The sequence below is a fragment of the Lithobates pipiens genome, unplaced genomic scaffold (genome assembly GCF_037356315.1).
Source record: "Lithobates pipiens isolate NorthernLeopardFrog02 unplaced genomic scaffold, aLitPip1_a1.2 Scaffold_25, whole genome shotgun sequence".
NCBI classification, from domain to species: Eukaryota; Metazoa; Chordata; class Amphibia; order Anura; family Ranidae; genus Lithobates; species Lithobates pipiens.
This window is the reverse complement of record NW_027507787.1, coordinates 30546855-30568172: the sequence shown is the minus strand read 5'-3', so window position 1 is coordinate 30568172 and position 21318 is coordinate 30546855. Positions and strand designations below refer to the sequence as shown.

The window sequence follows — 21318 nt, the reverse complement described above, 5'->3', positions numbered from 1 at the left end:
CTACAAGAAGATAGCGGAGGAGTCCGGCGAGAAGACCCCCGAAGACGGAAGACCCCCGGAGCTGTGCAATAAAATATTTTAACCCTGTGTTGTGTTTTTTTTGTACTTTTTTTCACAGGTGAATGGGTAGGGGTACATTGTACCCCATACTCATTCACATAGGGTGGGGGGCCGGTATCCGGGGGCCCCCTTATTAAAGGGGGCTCCCGGATTCCGATAAGCCCCCCGCCCGCAGACCCCGACAACCAACGGCCAGGGTTGTCGGGAAGAGGCCCTTGTCCTCATCAACAAGGGGACAAGGTGCTTTGGGGTGGGGGGGCCGCGCGGCCCCCCTTCCCCAAGGCACCCCCCCATGTTGAGGGCACGTGGCCTGGTACGGCTCAGGAGGGGGGGCGCTCGCTCGCCCCCCTTTCCTGGCCGGCTGGGTAGCGTGCTCGGACAAGGGTCTGTTGTGGACTTTCTGTCGATTTTCTTCGGCGTTGGGGTTCCCCTTTAAGTCCATACCAGGCGGCGGGGCCAGCGACGGCTCCGTCGCGGGCCCCGCCTACCTGGATACCCGCTAGAAATGAGCGGACTTTTCTCCGGGCGGGAAAAGTCCGCTCATTTCAAAAGTACGGCGGACTGGCACACACACGGGCGGATTGTCCGCCGAAATGCGAGTCCAGCGGACAGTATTTCCAACATTCCGAAATACTTAGTCCGCCAGACTGCACGCTGAAAAAGTCCGCTGAAGCCCACACACGAGCGGACTGTCCGCTGAAATGTGTTTCGGCGGACTAAGTAGGCCAGACAGTCCGCCCGTGTGTACGCGGCTTTAGTTGGTCCATTTGACAGAGAACCTAAATTATTTAGCAATTAAGCATAAGCACAGCAGCAGACCAATAGTGAAGCAAGTTACAGTTCAACTTAACTTTTTCATAATAATCTGCTGTTATTGTGTTAGTGTTGTGAACTTGATAGTGATACTAGTGTTGTTAGTGTTGCGATAGCCTCAGAGGCTGCCCGTGTTGTGGGGGGGGGGGGGTTATTATTATAGATTCTATATTATAGATTGAGATTCTATATACCCTATCTTGTTACCTGTCTGATCAGTGATCCCTATCACCAGTCCATTTTCTGTTTGAACTATATACATTCAACATGAGCGACAAAGATTCGACAAAGCAGCAAAAAACATACAAACGTTGAATGTTTGGCTTATGGTATCTGTCGAAAGTTCTAAGAAGATTCGACGGAGCAGCTAAACTATATGGAGTCATACAGTTTAGCTGCTCTGTTGAATATTCTTTGAACATTCAACAGACACCATAAGTCTTCAATGACAGATTCCACCCTAATTAATTTGGATTTTCGAACTAATGCAATTTTTAACGAAAAACAAAATAAATAAAAATGAATTTCGGGAGTATCTAATTAAATGTATTTTTCGGACAAAAACAAAATTCCAAAACAAAATATTTCAGTGGGCACATGTCTAATAATGGGAGGGGGGGGAGAACTGTGTATATTATATAAGGGGGGGTAGAACTGTGTATATGGATGGTATATAAGGGGAGAGAGAGAACTAGATGGATGGTATATTGGGGGGGGGGGGGCGGGGAGCAGAACTGTATATATAGATAGTATGGGGGGGAGTGGTGGGGTGTGTGTGTGTATATATATATGTGTGTAATATAAATATATTTATTATATTAGGGAGGGGTTAGAAAACTTTGGCAAAAACTTGCTTTACAAGCTAATCTCCCAGCTTGATCTCTGCACACTTTTCAACAGAGCAGCAGGGAATGAGGCGGCACCTTCAACCTCACCTCCGTGTCCCTTCTGCAGCCAGCCAGAGGAGAGCACCCGGCAACATGGTGCACACTGAGCTGACGGAGGTGCACCTCTGAAACTGACAGTGCAGCGGGGAGACAGGGAGGCAGCAGGAGCAGATATAGCGTAAGCAAGCCTGAACTCGGAACATGGCCGTGGAGGCACAGTGAGCCACCAACGGGTCTGAATAATGGGTCTCAGGTGGCAGGGAGAATCCCGGACAGGTGGCAACCCTAGGGAGCATGCATGCATAGCCAGCTCCAAGACATTAAAGTCGGGTGGATCCGCACCTCAGGCCATAGCCTTCCTGGGGGCTGGTCAGGAGGCCACGTGACGTCCGCATCTTATATATATATATACACATGTGTATGCACGCCCAAGCGTAGTATGACTTTCCTTACTTCACTGTTTCCAAATGGCTCTAGCCCCAGATCTTTTGTAGACGTAGCAACGCCCTTGTCCAGCAGTGTCCTCAACTGAGCCAATTTTCCAATCAGCTATTGGGTGCTGCCATTGCCATCTAGATTAAGCAAAGCATGCTGCCCTTTGTAAATAGGCCGGCTGTGGGGGGGGGGAGTCGGACTGAACTTCAATCTCAGTTCGACAAGGCAAACTGAGCTGGAAGTGGGATATCTATCTATCTATCTCAAAATTGTTGGTGGGTTTTTTTTTGTGCAAAAAATAAAAACCACAGAGGTGATCAAATACTGTGCAATTGTCGGTTAAAACAACACAGTGCTGTATCTCAAAAAATGGCCTGGTCAGTAAGGGGTCAAATCCTTCCGGTGGTTAAAGTGCAAATACGTTTTTTTAAAGGAAAGTAAATACATTCTGTATTCTATGTTCTTTACAGATATACTGTATATACATGTGTGTTTCAGTTTGATTTGTTAGCTCAGAGTTTTTTTTTGTTTGTTTTTACCACTTGACAACTGGGCACTTAAACCCCCCTCGTGACCAGACCAATTTTCAGCTTTAAGTGCTCTCACACTTTGAATGACAATTACTCAGTCATGTAATGCTGTAGCCAAATTAATTGTTTTGTCTTGTCGGCCTGTCTCATTTCTTGTGACCTGAACAAGCCAAGCCAATATAGTACAAATACCCCCCCCCCAAATGACCCCTTTTTTGAAAGTAGACATTCCAAGGTATTTAGTAAGATGCAGGATGATTTTTTATATCATTTTTTTCCCCACAATTCTTTGCAAAATTAAGATTTATTATTATTTTGTTTTTCCACAAAATTGTCATTTGTAATAGGTTATTTCTCTCACATGACATGTGTATACCACAAATGATGCCCCAAAATACATTCTGCTACTCCTCCTGAGTATTACGATACCACATGTGTGGGACTTTTTCACAGCCTAGCCACATAAAGGCCCAACGTGCAGGGAGCGCTGTGATGTGTTCTAGGAGTATAAATTACACATCTAACTTGTTGACTACCTATTACACTTTTGAAGGCCCTGGAGCACCAGGACAATGACACGTGACACTGATGTGGCACTGATATGGCACTGACAGATGACACTAATATGTGGCATTGATGACAGATGGCACTAATACGTGACACTGACATGTGACACTGATAATAGATGGCATGTGACAGGTGGCACTGACAGATGGCACTATGGGCACTTTATTTTTGCTTTTTTTTTTCTAACACTCACGCTGCAGCCGTTCACTCTACCTCCTTGCATGCTGTCTCTGTGTCAGGAGGATGAGCCAAGACATCGGCAATGAGAGATGATCTCATATGTTTACATATGAGATCGTCTCTCATTGTACACTCAGATTGAGTGATAAATGGCTGCTGTGATCAGCCATTTAGCACAATCTGTGATTGGCTGTGTCCAAGGGACACACCCTACACAGAATTTCCCTGATGTGCGGCGGAACGCAGAGGGGAAATAAACAGGAGGACGTCCAGGGACGCCCTCCCATCAATTGAAGTCTGCGCTGTAGCCGTTTTTTGGCTATAGCACGGGCGCCTAGTGGTTAAATGTTTACATTTACATTCGATGCTGCTTTAATAATATTACATTTGTAATACTTTGTAAATGTTAATTTGTTTTGAAAGCTTGTTTCATGAGACTATTCCTTATGTTTAAAAAAAAATTAAAAATTGTAGTATTTTTATATCAAATACATTTTGGAAAATATGTTTTACCAACTTAAAAAAATTGAGTAAGTTACAAGTTAATATCACTTAAAACTAAGTAACTAAGTAATGACCATAACACTACCTGCCTTGAGTTTGCATGAGACAAGTATTTGGCGCAAATCAAAGATATTAGGTTCCCACTTGAAAAAAAGGAGTCTATAAGGTTACATATGGTGAGTGCAGGGAATGCACTACTTTGTCCAGACCAAAAAAAGGAGGGAATAAATGTTCTTTAGTTCATGGAGAGGGGGAGGGGAAAAAGGGATGGGGAGGGGGGGATGGATCCGCATGCAGGGCTGCCACCTTAAAAGAGCTGAAACTTGAGCTCCTGGATTGCTGTAGATAAAGGAGAAAAAGGAGAGAAAGGGGCGCCTCTCGGTGCAGATTTTTTTAAAAGGTTTTATTTTCAGTGTAAAAAACATAAAATTTTGCACTCACATTTAGTAGGCAAAATGTAAGCATTAAACACCAGAGGTCATCTGGTATATCTGATTTTTGGGACGTCAGCCAGTGGTCCGGTCCACATCTGTCATCTCATCGCGTTGTTCCTGTTCCTCTCACATGCTGTCCACTGCAGGTGTTTTGTATGAAGCAGCCGGCTTGTGGTGGACACGAGATGTGCGGTCTTCAAAACGAGGCTTGGGAGTTTGCATGTTCTACCCTGTGCTTGCATAGGTTTCCTCCCACACTCCAAAGACATGCTGATAGGGCCAATTTACACAGGAGCCAATTACCTTAGTATGTATATGTATGAATGTGAGTTAGGGATCTTGGATTGAAAGCTCCTTGAGGGCAGGGACTGATATCAATGTATATGTAAAGCGCTTCCTAAATTGACAGTGCTATCTAAGTATTTGAAATGAGTTAATGTATGTGTTCCTAACTTAAACTTTTCTATAAACTGGAAAAATTGAGTTGGCTTTACTTAAAACTATAGTTCCAGACAAGTTAGTGATACTAAAGGTTAGTTTTTTTTATTTTCTAAATAGGTTTCTTTTAAGCTTGTGTATTGTTGGTTCACTTACCGTTTTCTTAGTTTTCCCTTTTTTTATAAATGTTTTTTTTTTCTTTGTGTGAATTTCGAACTTCTTGTTCCTCCTCTGTAAGCTTGCCCCCATCATCCAAGCCATTCTGGCTGGGGGTTAGTATACGTGCTCGCCCCCTCCCTTGAGACTACATCCCTGCGGGGAGACGCTGTGTACGTTCACAGGCACAGGAGGCAGGGGAACAGTGGGCATTTCTAAGATCCTGTGCCTTGTTGTATGCTCAGCAGCACAGCCCCGCCTTAACCCCGCTGCATTTAAAGTGGGACTCATATTTTTCGACTCAGCTGGAGACTTTGATTAAAAGGACAACAGCAACTAGAAAACAATATTTGAAACAAAGAGGTAATGTTAAATGAGTTGGCTTTACTTAAAACAAAAAAGTTGAAAACTTGAAAAGTGTAATGAGTAAGACAAAAATAAGTTTAGTTGACAGTACTTAAAAAGCTGATGCAAATAGTTGCCTCAATTTGTTTTGAGTAGGCTCAGTACAATATTTTTTACCGTGTACTCTTGGGTCCTTATTATTTTCTATATGGTGCAGCGCTGTGTCTCATTAAATAATATGCATACAAAATTTATATTAAACATTTCATGATAAAAAAAAAAAAATTCCGATCTACTAATGAAGGCTAATGAGATGCTGACATGCGTTTTAGAGGGGAGGGGCCGAATCTGTGAACATTTGTGAGTGTAGATTTGTGGTGAATGAAGTGATGATTTGAGACTTGCAGTTTTAAAGTTTTTATCTTGTAAGTGGATTTGTTTTGGGGGGCTTTTAATAAACAGGCAAACAGAGTACACTATGGTATGTGTGTTGTTTCATGTCTATAACCTATGGAAGTAATAGTGTGATTGAGCACTGATTGTCCACACAGAGGAGCAGTCTGGAGACTGTAGGATTACCATTGGAGAGTGAAAGTTGATCCATTGTGGTGGACACAAGGAGTGATTTGTCTATGCTTTTCCATTCATCTTTGAGGTGAGCAGGCACTTTAGCTGGTGGAGGTGGGCACTGGATTTTGGCCCTTTTGAGGAAGAACAGCAGTGATTGTTCTGGAAGCATTGACACAGATGACTTTTTTTGTTTTTTTTTATTATATCATGAAATGTTTAATATACATTTTGTGTGCACATTATTTAATGAGACACAGCGCTGCACTATATAGAAAACAATTTTGAATTTGGTGTGGTGTATCACTGTATCACTGTAAGCCCCCACAGCCAGAACACTGCAGGGTTAATTTCTCTGATTTCTCCCCTTATCTCTATAGTGGCAGTTGGCAACTCATTAATTGCAGACAGGTGATGGGTAGATTGTGTCACTGCCTCGTGAACCCTTCATTTGAAACGCTCCTTCCCCATATTCAGAGTGGCACAGGGAAGTAACACACTTAAAGGGTTACTTAAACCTCGTGGGGATTTTTTTCCTCCGTGAAGTTAGATTTGCACAGAGTGACCCCAATCCTCCCCTTCTGGGGTCTCTCAGTGGTGCTCGTGGCTCCTCCTCTTCTCGAGTGCACATCGGAAAAGAGCTCTCCTTCGGGACACCCTTGTCCTGCTGCTGCGTCTATTGACACAGACAGCAGGACTTGGCCTGCTGCAATCAATCTATCCAATCAGGACGTGAGACACCGGCTAGGCGAGAGAAGGTCAGCAGGAATCAACAAGCTGCAACAAACAGTGGTATGTCAGTCACCACTGCTTCTCTGTGCCGCGCTGCATGTGGAGGAAGCTGCTTCTGCACTACAGAATAACTACCCCTGGTGAGCTGGGGATAGGTAGCAGGTACAAAGCTCCCTGGGGTGAACCCACTTTCAGGCAAAGATACCAACTCGGTGATGTAGTGACAAACAGGGGTGTGGTTATTGGTGCTATTTACAAGTGCTGTACAGTGTTCTACAAAATAAACAAGGCACAAACTCCAAAACAAAATCCTAGCCATATGTGGGCACTAACTAAACAAATCCATGTCCTAACTAGTGGGCTGAGCAAGCCTAAAGCTTCCAACCACCTTGCAGCTCTCACAGACATGACTTGTCTGTTCCCCAAGCTCAAGAGCCCTGACTCTGAATTGAAGGTGATGCTACATTTCCAAAAGGGAGACATACAAAACCCAAACTGGATAGAGAATCAGAGGTCTATAAAAGTGTACGAGAGGAGCCTGGGAGATGTGTAAACCCCCAACAGGACTTTTTCAGGCTCCCTTTGGGACACTCTGCTACACCCTTGTACTCTTCTCTGCTGACCCCTGTACTCTGCCCTACTGAACCATTGTACTCTGCCAAGTTGACCCCTGTACTCTTCCCTGCAATCACTGCATACTCTGCCCTACAACCTACTGACCCCTCTATACTGTCATAGAAACTAGTGACTCCTGTACACTGGCTTACACACTACTGACCCTTGTACCCTGCCCTAGAACTACTGACCTCTGTACACTGACCTACAAACTACTAAACCCTGTACATTGCCTTGCATATTAACTACCCCTGTACTCTTTTCTACTTGCCATTTACACTGTCCGGAACTCAAACTATGCCAGCCAGGGCAGGACTGTTCATCAATGAAAAACTCAACCATTTACTTGCTGATACCAACTAATACCCACAAAATTCTTAAGTTCTGGGACCCATGGATTAAATATGCCCATGCTGCACTCGCATGTGAAAGTCTAACTAATCTGTAGAGCCCTAATTGAGAAAGGAACAGTTGAAAATCTCTGAAGACCTCCTCTTGGAATTGGGCCAACAAGATACAAACAAAGCCTTAATATGTCAAAATAATTGTGTTAGAAAATTCTGTATCACTATCCAAGAAAACAAATGTTTAAAACAAACCAAACAGGTTATTTCACTCTGTGGAAGAATTCTGTGGAGTAGGTTAAGAAAAAAAGCTATAAAAGGTGAAACCAATCTGAACGTATCAGATCTCCAGTCCCGTATTGGAAGAGACTCTGAAGTATTTCTGGTAAGGAGTTTAGGTCTGTCCTTAACTCTTTTTAAGCAGAACCCCCATGGCTTTGGTGTTTTTTAAATAATTTTACTAAATCAACAAAGTTCTATGACGTATTAACATCTGTAGCATTCTTTTTAATGGTTTTAGTTATTTATGTTAAATATGATCATGTTAGTACACTATACAATAGCATATATTTATACAAAATTGTCTTATTTGCTCAGGTGAAGATGTTGGTGCACAGTCTTCTAGTCCTCTCCTTGGCAGTTGCTACAGCTTTTGCTAACAAATGTGGTGAGTATATTTCTTAAGTAGAATAAGTTATGATCTACAAGAGAGGTATTACGCAATTTTTTTTCAAATGTCATTCTGTTATTGTGCTGACAAACTCTAAAACTCTCATTGTGTTCCCTACAAGGTTTTGGAAATATGGTAATCTAAAGACCCCATCCATTCAGTCTAGTGTGTTTGCATGCCAGCAATGCTCTACAAATTGACTTTTTATGCAGAATGGTTAAATATGTTTTTCATGCTAAAAACACTACGGGGGTTAATTTTCGAAAACTAGAGAGCGCAAAATCTGGTGCAGCTGAGCATAGTAGCCAATCAGCTTCTAACTGTGCTTGTTCACTTAAGCTTTGACAATAAAACCTGGAAGGTAATTGGTTTCTGTGTAGAGCTGCACCAGATTTTGCACTCTCCCGTTTTAATAAATCAACCCCTGTAATACTTGTAAAAGTAGAAGTTTAGACCACTTTGGCATTTGTTTTTGACCAGGGTTATAATTTACAACATGGGTGAGATCTGCGTGTAAATAGCGCCATGCTGATTAAAAAAGGCTAAAAATGTCAGACTATACAGTGTACTGTATATGAGTACAAACATATTGTATATCTGCCCAGAAGATAATACAAATCTATAAAAGAGATAAGCTATCCCTAATATTCAATGTACAGTACATGTTGCCTGTTTATGTGCAGTATGGTATTTCTTGTGCACCACAATACCATTTTGTAAGTTGTTTGTATTACATGGAAAGCAAAAAAAAAAAAAGTAAATCTATGAAATGTATATTTAGATCCTGACAATTGCAACCAAATGTTTCTCTTATATTTGAGAAGGTGCTTCTTTTAAAGTTTTTAAGATATTATTAAGGAACTTTATTTTTATATTCACCGTGATCATTCTTTATTCTGGCAACATAAAACATTTCGAAGATGTAGACTTCTGTACCATTTGCAACTTGCATGTAACTTTACAGCACGGCAATGATACAAGTTAGTATAGAAAAAAAAATCATTTTTTTTAACCAGTTGGAAAAGAGAGAAATAATAATATAGATTAGTGCATAAATGTATGTTTTCAAAATAATCAAAGGACCAACAATTTAATAAATTCAGGAAGGAATGTGTCTATGTCTCTAATTGTACCTATGTCCTTACTTAGAATCTGATTCTCTCTCTGAGAAGAAACAGACCGTCCTGAACCTGTTGGCATGCTGGGATGATAGCTCTGCAAATAGCATCCTATCAGGTTCTACTGGAGGTGATGCTAGATACCGAAGCTGTAAGGAAATCAAGAATTCAGACAGATATGCTAAAGGTGAGATACACATTCATATATCATGGTGCATATATAATAAGGGAAAATAAGCTTTCTAACTCTATAAACAATAGGTCATCAATAATCAAGCCGAACAAGGGTGTTTTTTTTTATTTTTTTATTATATTATTATTATTATTTTTTTTTTTTTATGTAATTTCAAGAAATACTTGTCATACACTTTAAAACTAACAGTCAAACTTGTAGTAAAATGATGATTAGATCAACTAAAGATTTTATTATTTACTATTTTATTTGGGTTTGTAGTAAACCGCTCAATGTAAAATGAATTCTGTTTCTTATGGACATGAGAGAAGTAACCGTGTTGCTCATACAAATTAGATGACTTTTATTTTCTTTCGAATGCAAAGTTGTTGAAGCTGGTATGTGTTGCTTACATAGTTTTGCAATAAATATGATAACAAGGGAAGACGTTTTGAGGAGGTGGGTTTTGAGGGACTGCTTAAACATTATAATATAATATAAAGGTGGAAACATGTCTAAGGTAGTGAAGAGAATTCCAGAGAGCAAAGAATTGCCTGATGGAAACAAACGGGGAGAATGATTGAAGCTAATTTTAGACCTTAAATTCAGATGGGAAGCTGCATCGTGAAATGTTTTTAACAGGCAGAGCACAGGTTAACTGGAGTCCCGTAGAAAAATTTGTACAAATGTTTGACAGATGAGGTGTGATTGGAAAAATAGTTGAGTATTATGACTGCATTCACAATAGACTATAGAGGAGGAGAGAATTTGTTAGGAGATGGTTGCATTTGTGCAAATGTAGAAATGAGTGACCAAGGGCAAAGACAGAACAAATATATGAAAATTGTCTGCTTTTATGATGGTTAAAGCAATGCATATGTATCTTCTACCATGATTTTGTCAGTGGTATACTGGGTGTGGATTCTAGTCCAAAGACAAATTCTGAACTAAACAATATACTGCAATATACTAAACAATATACTGCTACTCCAGATGGAATTTACCTGCTGTCCACTGAAGATGGAGTGATCTACCAAACCTTCTGTGATATGACAACCAATGGTGGAGGTTGGACACTGGTGGCAAGTGTACACGAGAACAACATGAATGGGAAATGCACACAAGGAGATCGTTGGTCCAGCCAGCAGGGAAATAACCCCAATAATCCAGCTGGCGAAGGAAACTGGGCAAATTATGCCACATTTGGGTTGCCAGATGGTGCAACCAGTGATGATTACAAGGTATTAAAAGAAAATAGTTCAATGTTTTTAAGCTTCCACAATATGAGGCAACTGAAGGACATTATTAGTAAATTCTTGTTGCTGTGGTGTTGGCAAAGGCCTGTGTACTGTTTGCTGTGACCTTCCAGAATTATTGAAAATACCCATTCACGTGAAGACTGCCAGCCAAAAAATATAAACTATTACACAATCGTCACTTTTGATGTAGACTTCAGTCTGATTCTTACTAACCAGATAGCTCTGAAAAGTAGTTTTAGGGCAAACTTTTACAATACTTCCATTTATTCTGAACTTAATAATGTCTATATGTTTACATATGTAAATAATTTGTTTTTAGAATCCAGGATATTATAATATTACTGCCAAAGATCTGAGTCTGTGGCATGTTCCCAATAACACACCGTTGTCTCAGTGGAGGAATTCATCTCTGTTGCGATATCGTACGGACAACGGTTTCTTTAATCAGGAGGGTGGAAACCTCTTCCAGCTTTACAAGGTAAGCGTTCTGTGGTATTTGTACTTTATCTATCTTTTAACACAAAGGGTTTTTCTTTGTTTGTCAAAGTTGCTTGAAAAATATGAACCATGCAAGTTTCTTATGAAATCAAAACTCAAACAAATGGGTTTATTAAATAAATAGGGCAAGCAGCAAAGCTCTAACCCAATTATTTCCCATAGCATCAGTCAAAAGCCATTATTTTTAAATCTCACTCACAGGCACAAATTGAGTTACTGAATTTGGTTATTGCACTTTGCTCCTTAAAAGATAAATTCATCTTTGGGAACATGTAGCATGTTCCAATTACTGCAGCCACTGTCCACTCCACTGCCTTTATTGACAGCAAGGCATCTGCCCGGTGGCGTCATTCATTCACATCGTTGTGTGAATGGCAAACTACAAGTACCAACAGCCTTTGTGGCTGTCGGCATGTAGTTCTCAATGAACTACCATGGTCCTGTTGAGGTGTGTGTATCTGCCTGCCCGTATGACCAAACAGATACACTGACAAGTCTACAGAAGTCCTGCATTGCACCCGCGATCTGCTGATTGCAGATGCAATGCTTTACAGGTTGAAAAAAAATAAAAAAAATAATAATAATATATATGCCCTTTATTTATTTTTTTCCTGCAAAAAACACGTGCTTTTATTTATTTTTTAAAAGATGAACTTATCCTTTTAAGCTGGCCATACATTATACAATTTTCTTCAACATTTTTCTTATTCAGCTCAAGTCTTTGCTTCCCCTCCCCCCCAACACAAATGCCCCTCCTCAAAAAATGTCACCCCTTCTAGTACAAATCCTCTACCCCTTTAAATTTCCCCTCTGTGCATTAATCCCCCCCAAGAAAAATGTCCCCCTCCTAGCACAATTCTTCTCCCTCCTTGACCCTATCTTCTCTGCTAGTACACTCCCCCCCTGCACAAATCCTTTTCCCTAATCCCGCTAAATCACAACTCTTAGCAATTATTACCCCCTGCTGCCCCCCGCCCTCCAACAAAAATCCCCAGTGCCCCCCAGCTCACATGAAACAGTGTCCAGGGCAGCCGTCCCTCCTGCCCACCCCTTGTCCCGGCCATGGGTTTGACCTCAAATGATATGGTTTTGATCAATCTAAAGGAAAATTGTATAATGTATGGCCAGCCTTGGGCCTTTCCAAGGCTCAGCAATGTATAGCAGACATTCAGATTACCATCTACAGTAGTCGGATTAGTAAACCATGAATTCTAGTTGGTTTCTAAATGAAAACTTTTGTATAGTCATTGCATTTTCTACATAATAAACAAGGATCATTTTGTCATAATATATGAATGATTAATATGAATGTGTATTTTTAAATATTTGTTTGTGGCCTTTGTGCTATGCTTATTCAGGAAATGGATACAATTAGACAAGTCTAATGACAGGATATGTATTTAGACCATTTTCTTTTCCTCAAATGTGTTATCACCTTGCTTTATGTACTATGGATAAAATGATTCCATTACAATAAGAGTATTGAGTCATTTATTACCTATTAATGATTTCAGTCATTGTCTTTATCTTTTTGATAGAAATACCCTGTGGAGTACAATATTGGAGCCTGTTTAGCAAACAATGGACCTGCTTTTCCTGTAGTATATGATTTTGGAAGTGCTGATAAGACGGCATCTTACTACTCACCGTTGGGATCAAGTAAGAGCATGATAAATATTCATCAATAATTCTTATGTGTTCTATATGTGAGTTCTGTGACATAATTAACACGTTAATGATCTATTATTTTGGTACAGAAGAGTTCACTGCTGGCTATGTCCAGTTCCGAGCTATTAACGCAGAAAGGGCTCCCTTGGCTCTGTGCGCTGGTATGAAAGTGAGTGGCTGCAATGCAGAGCATGTAAGTATTAATGCTTCATTAGTATTGATACAATGTCTTGCACATTTACAGTACTCTTATTTTAGATGATCATATTTTTTCAACATGAAGGCATACAAGCCATTGCTGTATATCATACACTAATAAGAACCAAAATGTAAAAAAGAAGATACTATTAATAGTCTTTCATTGAAGAATCCCTTTAAGATTAGTAAGATTGCATATTATATATGTAAATATCTTCTACTAGTTAGAACAACTTAGTCAAAGAAAACACAGAACCACCAATTCCAAAACTTACCCCTAATGGCCTGTAGGAAAATAAAACTAGTATAGCCTACATATTCTGAAAGGTCCAATACAGGTAAATGCTGTGCATATTAAGTCATTGAATATCTGCATACTTTAATAAAGATCAGTAGCAGGTAATTCCTACAGTTCACAAGTAGCTGTAGGATGGGATGCAGCATCAGCCCCTCTCCTATTTACTAGTTTTATGAAAACTCTGTCTCTGATCTGTTTTCAAATGGGAACTTTTATAACCCTTTTACAACAAATAGTATTTCAATTAATTTAACACAAGACACACATTTTCTAAAATCACCCAGAAAATTACCCAGCATAAACCTTTCCACTAAATCCAAGTCTTTCTTTTGATGCTTGTTCTACGTTGTACAAGATACTTTTTTAATTCCTAATACTTTATACTTCTTACACTCCTTACTAGCACTGCATTGGAGGAGGTGGATACTTCGCAGAGGCATCACCTCGTCAGTGTGGAGACTTTTCAGCCTTTGACTGGGATGGCTATGGAGCACACTATGGATGGAGTTCCTCCAAGGAAATTACTGAGGCAGCTGTACTTCTCTTCTATCGTTAATGTGAAAAAAAAAAGTTGTTCATATTTTTCCTTTTAACAATTTTTGTTTACTTCAATAAAGTACCATTTTTGCATCAAACCTGTCTTACTCATTATCTACACCAGCCTTTTTCAACCAGAGTGCCCAGGTAGCCTCAGGTGCCTTCGGGTTGCTTCAGGGGTGCCTTGGCACAATACATAAAAATTGTCCAAAAATTGGATAAAAACCAGAGGAGGGACCAAGACTGCCTTTAATTTACAAAAAGCCACAGGTTTTCATTGTGTACCATTACAACCTTCTAGCTGCTGGCGTCCTAACAACCTATAATGAGCACCTGCACAGCGTCTTGTTTGTACCTCCCCTGACCCTCTCCATCAGCACTGGGGTTACACTAGATGAGTGAGAGAGAAGGGAGAAGAGAAACACTGGAATACCAGTCTATTTTCTTTGGAAGAATAAATCACCTCTTACATTGAGTGTCCTACATGTATGGATGTTGCTGCATTATGTAAAACTTTTAGTTTAGTTGTTTACATTTGGGGTGCCTTGAAATTGTGCATCATTTTAAAGGGTGCCTTGACTAAAAAAGGTTGAAAAACATTGATCTACACACATAGCAATGTTGTTTTTGAGCTGTTAGGTTTATTGAATGCAAATGTATTAAAAGTATCCAATTTAGGAAAAATAAATCAACCTAAACTTCTCATTGAATTATATAAGAGAAAAGCAGTGTGTATGAAGCTATGTTTACACTCAGGACCAAATTTAAATCCCCCTGCCTCCCTAGCCCAACTGTTTTATGCCACTTGTCTCTACCACGGTTGGCTAGCACACTGACTAAGATCAAACATCATGTAGCGGCCATAACCCTTTGTAGGGCGGCTTTAACTTACTTGGCTTACCAGTTACCTCCGCTTGGCTTGTTCTTCCACGTCTAGGGGTTCCCAGGGTTGATACCCAACAACTTGTACGCTGACACAAATAAAGTCCTTTTGAAAGGTTTTATTTTGCAGTGTTAACATCCAATAACACAGTCTCTCATGGGAACAGAGGGCACGGGTGAATATCTCAGGCACCTTGAGCTGCAGATCTAACAACGTCTCTAATTCCACCCAGAGAGTAGCCACTCACAGCTGGGTACTTCAAAACTGAACAGATCTCTAGCCAGAGATCATGGCAGTCAGCATGTTGAAACAATCCTATGAACAGGAACCTTTTTCCTCAGGACCTGGAACGTTTTCTGTCACCTTAATAGTACTGGAAAAAGCATGGATTCGTCAATGTCCTTCCCAACTCAGTAACCAGGCACTTCTCAGGATGCCACTTGTCGGCCCTATTCCGAAGAGTCCTCCCCTGGTCACTTCCACGAGCTGTGGTGCCCCTCCAAGCCGAAAGCACACCCGGACACCTTGAATCCTCCCTCAGTTACTGCGCCTCGGACCAGCCGGTTCCGAGACTCGGGAACAGACGGATCTCTACCCCAGACCAGACGGGTCTATTAGGGGCCTCTAAAAGGAACATGTTGCGGGATGTCAAACACCCCATGACCGGGACCCCTCACGGGGGCTACAAGAGCAGACCGCACAGGCCTCATGAACTCCTCCCCTCTCACCACGTGACCCACACATCTTAAGTACCCCTTCCCAAACTCCCCAGAGGGGCCTGGCACTCCCACTGATTGGTTCCGAGAAGGTTGATACTCAAAACGTCCAATCAGGCCTGGGTCTAGCCTGTCATGTTTACCTCACTGTCCACATGACCAGGCAGAACTTCTAACACAGCCCAGCCAGACTGATGTCAAGGCCAACCTATGTAATTAACCCTCAGAACCCCTACTGTTCTGAGGCAAAAACTAAATTTACATGCGTATGACACTTTGTCCAAAATGTCATCCGCTAAAATCGTAATTACTGTACATAGGAAAATTCAAAGCTGGGGACAGAGACTGAAAGAAACAGTTTACATACTCTTAATCAGTACACCTGGAACTGACAACTAGGACATGTTTTAGGACCAACCAATTCATGTTCAGCTGCTTTTCACATGACACCTTCAACATTCTCATTTTGAATATTTGTTTCTGCTCTTGATTACCTGCACCCTCAAACTCATCTTTTTTTAGGTAATCTGGACCAGTACACAATATACTATTCCAAGCTAAAATGTAACAACTGTGGCGGCAGGGTGGACGTCTGTAATCTTTTATTAAACGCAGTAATGTGCTACAGTGATGAGTGGTTCTGTGTGCAGCCTTTGGCATTCTTGCTGCCCTAGGCTATGGCCTACGTTGGCTATTTAGTAATCCTACTTGCCGTACATTTTGTTTCTTTACTATATAAATGTAGCACAATGATATCTATTGAGCGATCTTATCCCTACACTGTTCCTGCCTATCAGGAGTTCAAAAGGCTCCCTAAATAGTCATGTTTTCTAATTCATTATTTTGTGTGGTAAACAAAAAAAAATGAGGTGAGTTTAAGAGTAGACAAATAGGAACTTAGAATATAAACCCTAACTGAGTAACAATAAATCAGTATAACCCAAAAGCAAATATTTATTTTTTCAAAAGATCATGCTCTCTTATCATCCCTGTATACTGATGCATGGCTGTGTGTTGCGTTATTTTGAGGGGACAGAAAATTAACGCTGTTATACAAGCTGTATACTCACTACTTTACATTGTAGCAACGTGTAATTTCTTCAATGTTGCCACATGAAAAGATATAATAAAATATTTACAAAAATATGAGGGGTGTACTCACTTTTGTGAGATACTGTGTGTGTGTGTGTATATATATATATATATATATATATATATTACATTTTTGGTTGTTTTGGGTTTAACTACTTAAGGACCAGGCCTATTTTTCACCTTCATTTATTTTATTTTTTTTTGCAAAAAATTACTTAGAACCTCCAAACATTATATATATTTTTTTCAGACACCCTAGAGAATAAAATGGTATTTTTTGCAATACTTTTTCACGCAGTATTTGTGCAGTGGTCTAACAAATGCAATTTGTTTAAAAAAATACCAGTTTTGAATTAAAAAATAAGGAAACAGTAAAGTTAGCCCATTTTTTTTTTTTTCATCAGTATATAGCACGCCTTAAACTCTCGTAAACAGATTGTGGCAAGCTTTACGCCCTTGTTAATTTGGTTTCCTTCAACTTATCGCCGCCACTTTGCCTGTTGGCAGTGCTACTTTCACATCACGTGCAATCCTTTTCAACATTTTCCTCTATTTTATTCTTTATTTATTTTATTAAGGTTTATGAAAAAAAAAACAGAAGAGGAATGTATTACAAAAATATTCTTCCTATTCCCTTATATATCCCCAACCTCCCTCCCCCCCTCTCTCCCCCCTTCCCTCCCCTCTCTCTCTCCATCTCTCTCTCTCGCTCTCCCTCTCACTTCCCCTCAGATCCACTCATTCTGAGATATTCCCTTGTTTTCTTGAACTCTAACCATTTTCCCCATTTACTGTAGTAAATTTCCACTTGATCTCCTCTTCTGAATATTGATTCCTCCATTGATCTTAACCACTCTATTTTGCCTAACCATTCCCTCACAGATGGGGGTTCAGGCGTACCCCATCTCTTTGGGATCAGGCTTTTTGCTGCTATCAGAACGAGTTTTTATATTCCCCTAATGTTTTGTCAGTATCATGAAACAGGCATGTCCACGGTTCCTTCTTTACCTGTTCCCCTGTTATCCGGAAGATGTTTTCTATTATTTTCTCCCAGTATGAGCCAATCTTTCCGCACTCCCACCAAATATGTGCGAAGGTTCCCACATTGTCACATCCCCTCCAACATAGTGCTGATATATCTGCTCTTCTCTTATGCGCTCTTTGTGGGACAATATACCATCTTGCCATTAGTTTAAATGACATCTCCACTGACATATTGTCCTTAGATATTATACCTGCTATTCTTAGAATCTTCTTTCTACGTTCCTTATCCCCCAAAGTGCCTAGTTCCTCTTCCCATTTTTTCAGGAATGGTGGTTCCCCTGGTTCCTTTTCCTCCTCTAGGATTTTATAAATTTTGGACATACTTTTTTTCTTACAGCTCGGGTCTGAAAACATTCTCTCCATTGGTCTAAGATCTCCTTCCCCACGGAGTGACCGAGGCAGGGTCTGAACAAAATGTTTAATTTGTGCATATCTCCAACTATCTAAATTCCTACATCCCCATCTTTGTCTTATTTCTCCTAAAGTGCAAAGTCTATCCCCACTCATCACATCTTTCAACCGAATATCATCCTTTTTTGCCCATCTAGAAAAATAAACAAATTCCTCCTTCCCTGGCTTAAAAAAACTTGTGTCTAATAGTGAAATTAAAGGTGAGTTATACTGCCAGTGATTTAATTCTCCTATTTTATCCCATATTTTAAACAGATTGATAGTTAGTGGGTTGGTGCTGCTCCCTAAGTCACGGTAGTTCCGTGGTATCCACATCCTTTTTCCTAGATTACCTCCACTTTGTGTTTTCTCTATATTTACCCACCCTTTATCCCCTTTGTCATACACCCAATCCACCACTCGTGAAATTACTGCTGCCTGTTAATATCTTCTGAAGTTCGGGGCTGCTAATCCCCCTCCTATCTTCCTCCTTTCTAGAGTCGCATAAGAAATCCTGGGATTCCTACGTCCCCATATATATTTTAGTATTAGGGTTCTAAGTTTCGTGAAAAACTCCTGCGGAACTTTTATAGGGATCATTTGGAACACATATGTCAATTTTGGTAAAATTAACATTTTTAACGTGTTTACTCTCCCTATTAGCGACAAGGGTTTATGTCTCATATTTTTAGTACATTCTTTAACCTTATTTAATATATACGTATAGTTGGCCGCGTATATAGACGACAATGTGGGTGTAATTCTTACCCCTAGATAGCTCAGCTCTTCCCTACACCAGATAAAAGGGAAGGACTTCTGAAGTTCCTCTTGTTCTTTTTTAGGTACTGTTATGTTCAGAATTTCAGTTTTGGACATATTGATCTTAAAATTTGTCAACTTCCCATATCTGTAGATCTCCTTAATTATATTTGGCAGAGACACCCTGAGTTCTGAAACATAAAATAATATGTCGTCTGCATACGCGGCCACCTTGTACTCCTCTCCGCCTATTCTCATTCCCCTTATATCTCCATTTTTCCTAATAGAGGCCAGCAGGGGTTCCAAGGCCAGTACGAACAGCATTGGGGATAAAGGACATCCTTTTCTGGTTCCATTATGTAGCTCCACTACCGGGGAAAGGTTACCGTTAATTTTATTTTTTGCCGTCGGGTGGGAATAAAATGCCTTTATCCACCGCAATGTTTTTTCTTTTAACCCCAGATATCTTAAGGTCTCAAACATGAAGCCCCAGTCTACCCCGTCAAATGCTTTTTCAGCATCCACAGATAACAGGGCGACCGGGGATCCACTGCTTTCCGTTCCATGAATCAACATGAGGGTTTTAAGGCAACTATCCCTGCCCTCCCTTCCCATAACAAACCCCGTTTGGTCGCTATGGACCCATTGGGGCAGTAATGGTTTCAACCTTTCTGCTATCACTTTTGAAAAAATCTTCACGTCCGTATTTAGGAGGGAGATTGGTCTATAACTCCCCGGGGATGTTGGGTCCTTCCCCTCCTTCAATATCAGAGTTATATAAGCCATTAATGCTTCTTCCCTCAGTTCTTCCCCTTCTGCGACTGCGTTCATATACTCGCATAATTTGGGCGCCAATATTTTTTCAAACTTTTTATAATATAGAATTGGAAACCCGTCCGGGCCTGGACTCTTCCCAATTGCCATTCCCCTTATTGCCCTCCCAACCTCGTCTATCGTTACCGGGGCCTCCAACCTCTCCAGCTCATCCTCTGGGACTGTAGGGAGATCTGTTCCTTTTAGGTACTCGGTATTATCTTCCTTATTTCTACTTTTCTCCTTTCCCTGTCCTACCTTATATAACTGACTATAGTAGCGATGAAAGACCGTCGCTATTTCAGGGGTGGAATGCTTAATTTCCCCCTTTTAATTTTTTATTTTTGCTATGAAGGACGCATTTCTTCTCTCCCGTACTACTCTCGCTAACCATTTCCCGGGTTTGTTCCCCTCCTGGTATCTTATACTCTCCGCCCAGTGGTTAACTCGAACTCTTTCCTTCTCTAGAAGTCCTTCCAGTTCTAGTTTCTTATCTTTCAGCTCTACTCTCTCCGGGATCCCCTTTGGTCTTGTTTGTTGTTCCAATTCCCAAATCTCCTTATTTAAATCTTGTAACCTTTCCCCTATTTCCTTTTTTTTCCCTGTCCTGATACTTATTAAAATTCCTCGTATAAATGCTTTATGGGTCTCCCATAACGTACTCCTCGTAACCTCTGGGGAGTCATTTCTTATAAAGAACTCCTCCAGCTCTGTTTCAACCCTACTTCTAATCTCTGGTTCCTGTATCAACGCTTCATTTAGTCTCCATGTCTCTCTTTTGGCCTGATCTGTTACTAGCTCCAACTGCACCATGACTGGCGCATGGTCGGACAGGGAGATAGATTTTATTACTGTATCTTTGAGTGCTGGGAGCATTTGATGTTCAATCAGTACATAGTCAATTCGGGTGAATGTCCCATGCACCGATGAATAAAAAGTGTAGTCCCTGCTATTTAATATATTACTATTAATATTGTAAAAGATAATGTTATGCCGACTAAATTGATACCCAATGTGTCATGCTTCAAAATTGCGCCTGCTCATGGAATGGCGATAAAACTTTACACTTAAAAATTTCCATAGGCGATGTTTTCAAAATGTCTACAGGTTACCAGTTTTGAGTTACAGAGGAAGTCTTTTGCTAGAATTATTGCTGTCGCTCTAACAACTGCGGCGATACTTCACATGTGTGGTTTGAACACCTTTTAAATAAATAGGTGCGACTTAGGTGTGCGTTCACTTCTGCACGCAAGCCCGGGGTGCTTTCAATTATTTTCATTTTTTTCTTATTTTACTTTTTTTTTTTTTATACTGTCTTGTCTTTAACAAAAATGTCTTGGATCACTTTTATTCCTATTACAAGGGGGCAATCGCAGTGAGGAGAGGCAGAACAGGGAACTGCCTATGTAAACAAGGCATTTCCCTGTTCTGCCTAGTGACATGAGAGAGATCTACTGTTCCCGGTGATCGGGAATAGTGATCTCTGTCATGTTTCAGTAAGCCCATCCCCCTACAGTTAGAACACGCTAAGGGAACACAATTAACCCCTTGATCGCCCCCTAGTGTTAACCCCGTCCCTGTAAGTGTAATTTTAAC

At 40.6% G+C, this 21318-nt stretch overlaps 1 protein-coding gene across 2 annotated transcripts; it reads left to right on the top strand.

The window, feature by feature from the left end:
• Positions 1-7881: 7881 nt before the first annotated feature.
• On the top strand, positions 7882-14123 carry LOC143930175 (intelectin-1-like). 2 transcript variants are annotated; one of them, XM_077454205.1, is made up of 8 exons: positions 7882-7992; positions 8205-8274; positions 9427-9582; positions 10561-10808; positions 11146-11304; positions 12863-12983; positions 13082-13185; positions 13892-14123. In XM_077454205.1, exons 2-8 carry the CDS (start codon positions 8211-8213, stop codon positions 14042-14044), a joined length of 1005 nt encoding a protein of 334 aa, XP_077310331.1. In that variant the 5' UTR covers positions 7882-7992; positions 8205-8210; the 3' UTR covers positions 14045-14123. The 2 variants fall into 2 exon arrangements, with proteins under 2 accessions (XP_077310331.1, XP_077310332.1); XM_077454206.1 differs by having other exon boundaries at positions 7983-8005.
• Positions 14124-21318: the final 7195 nt, after the last annotated feature.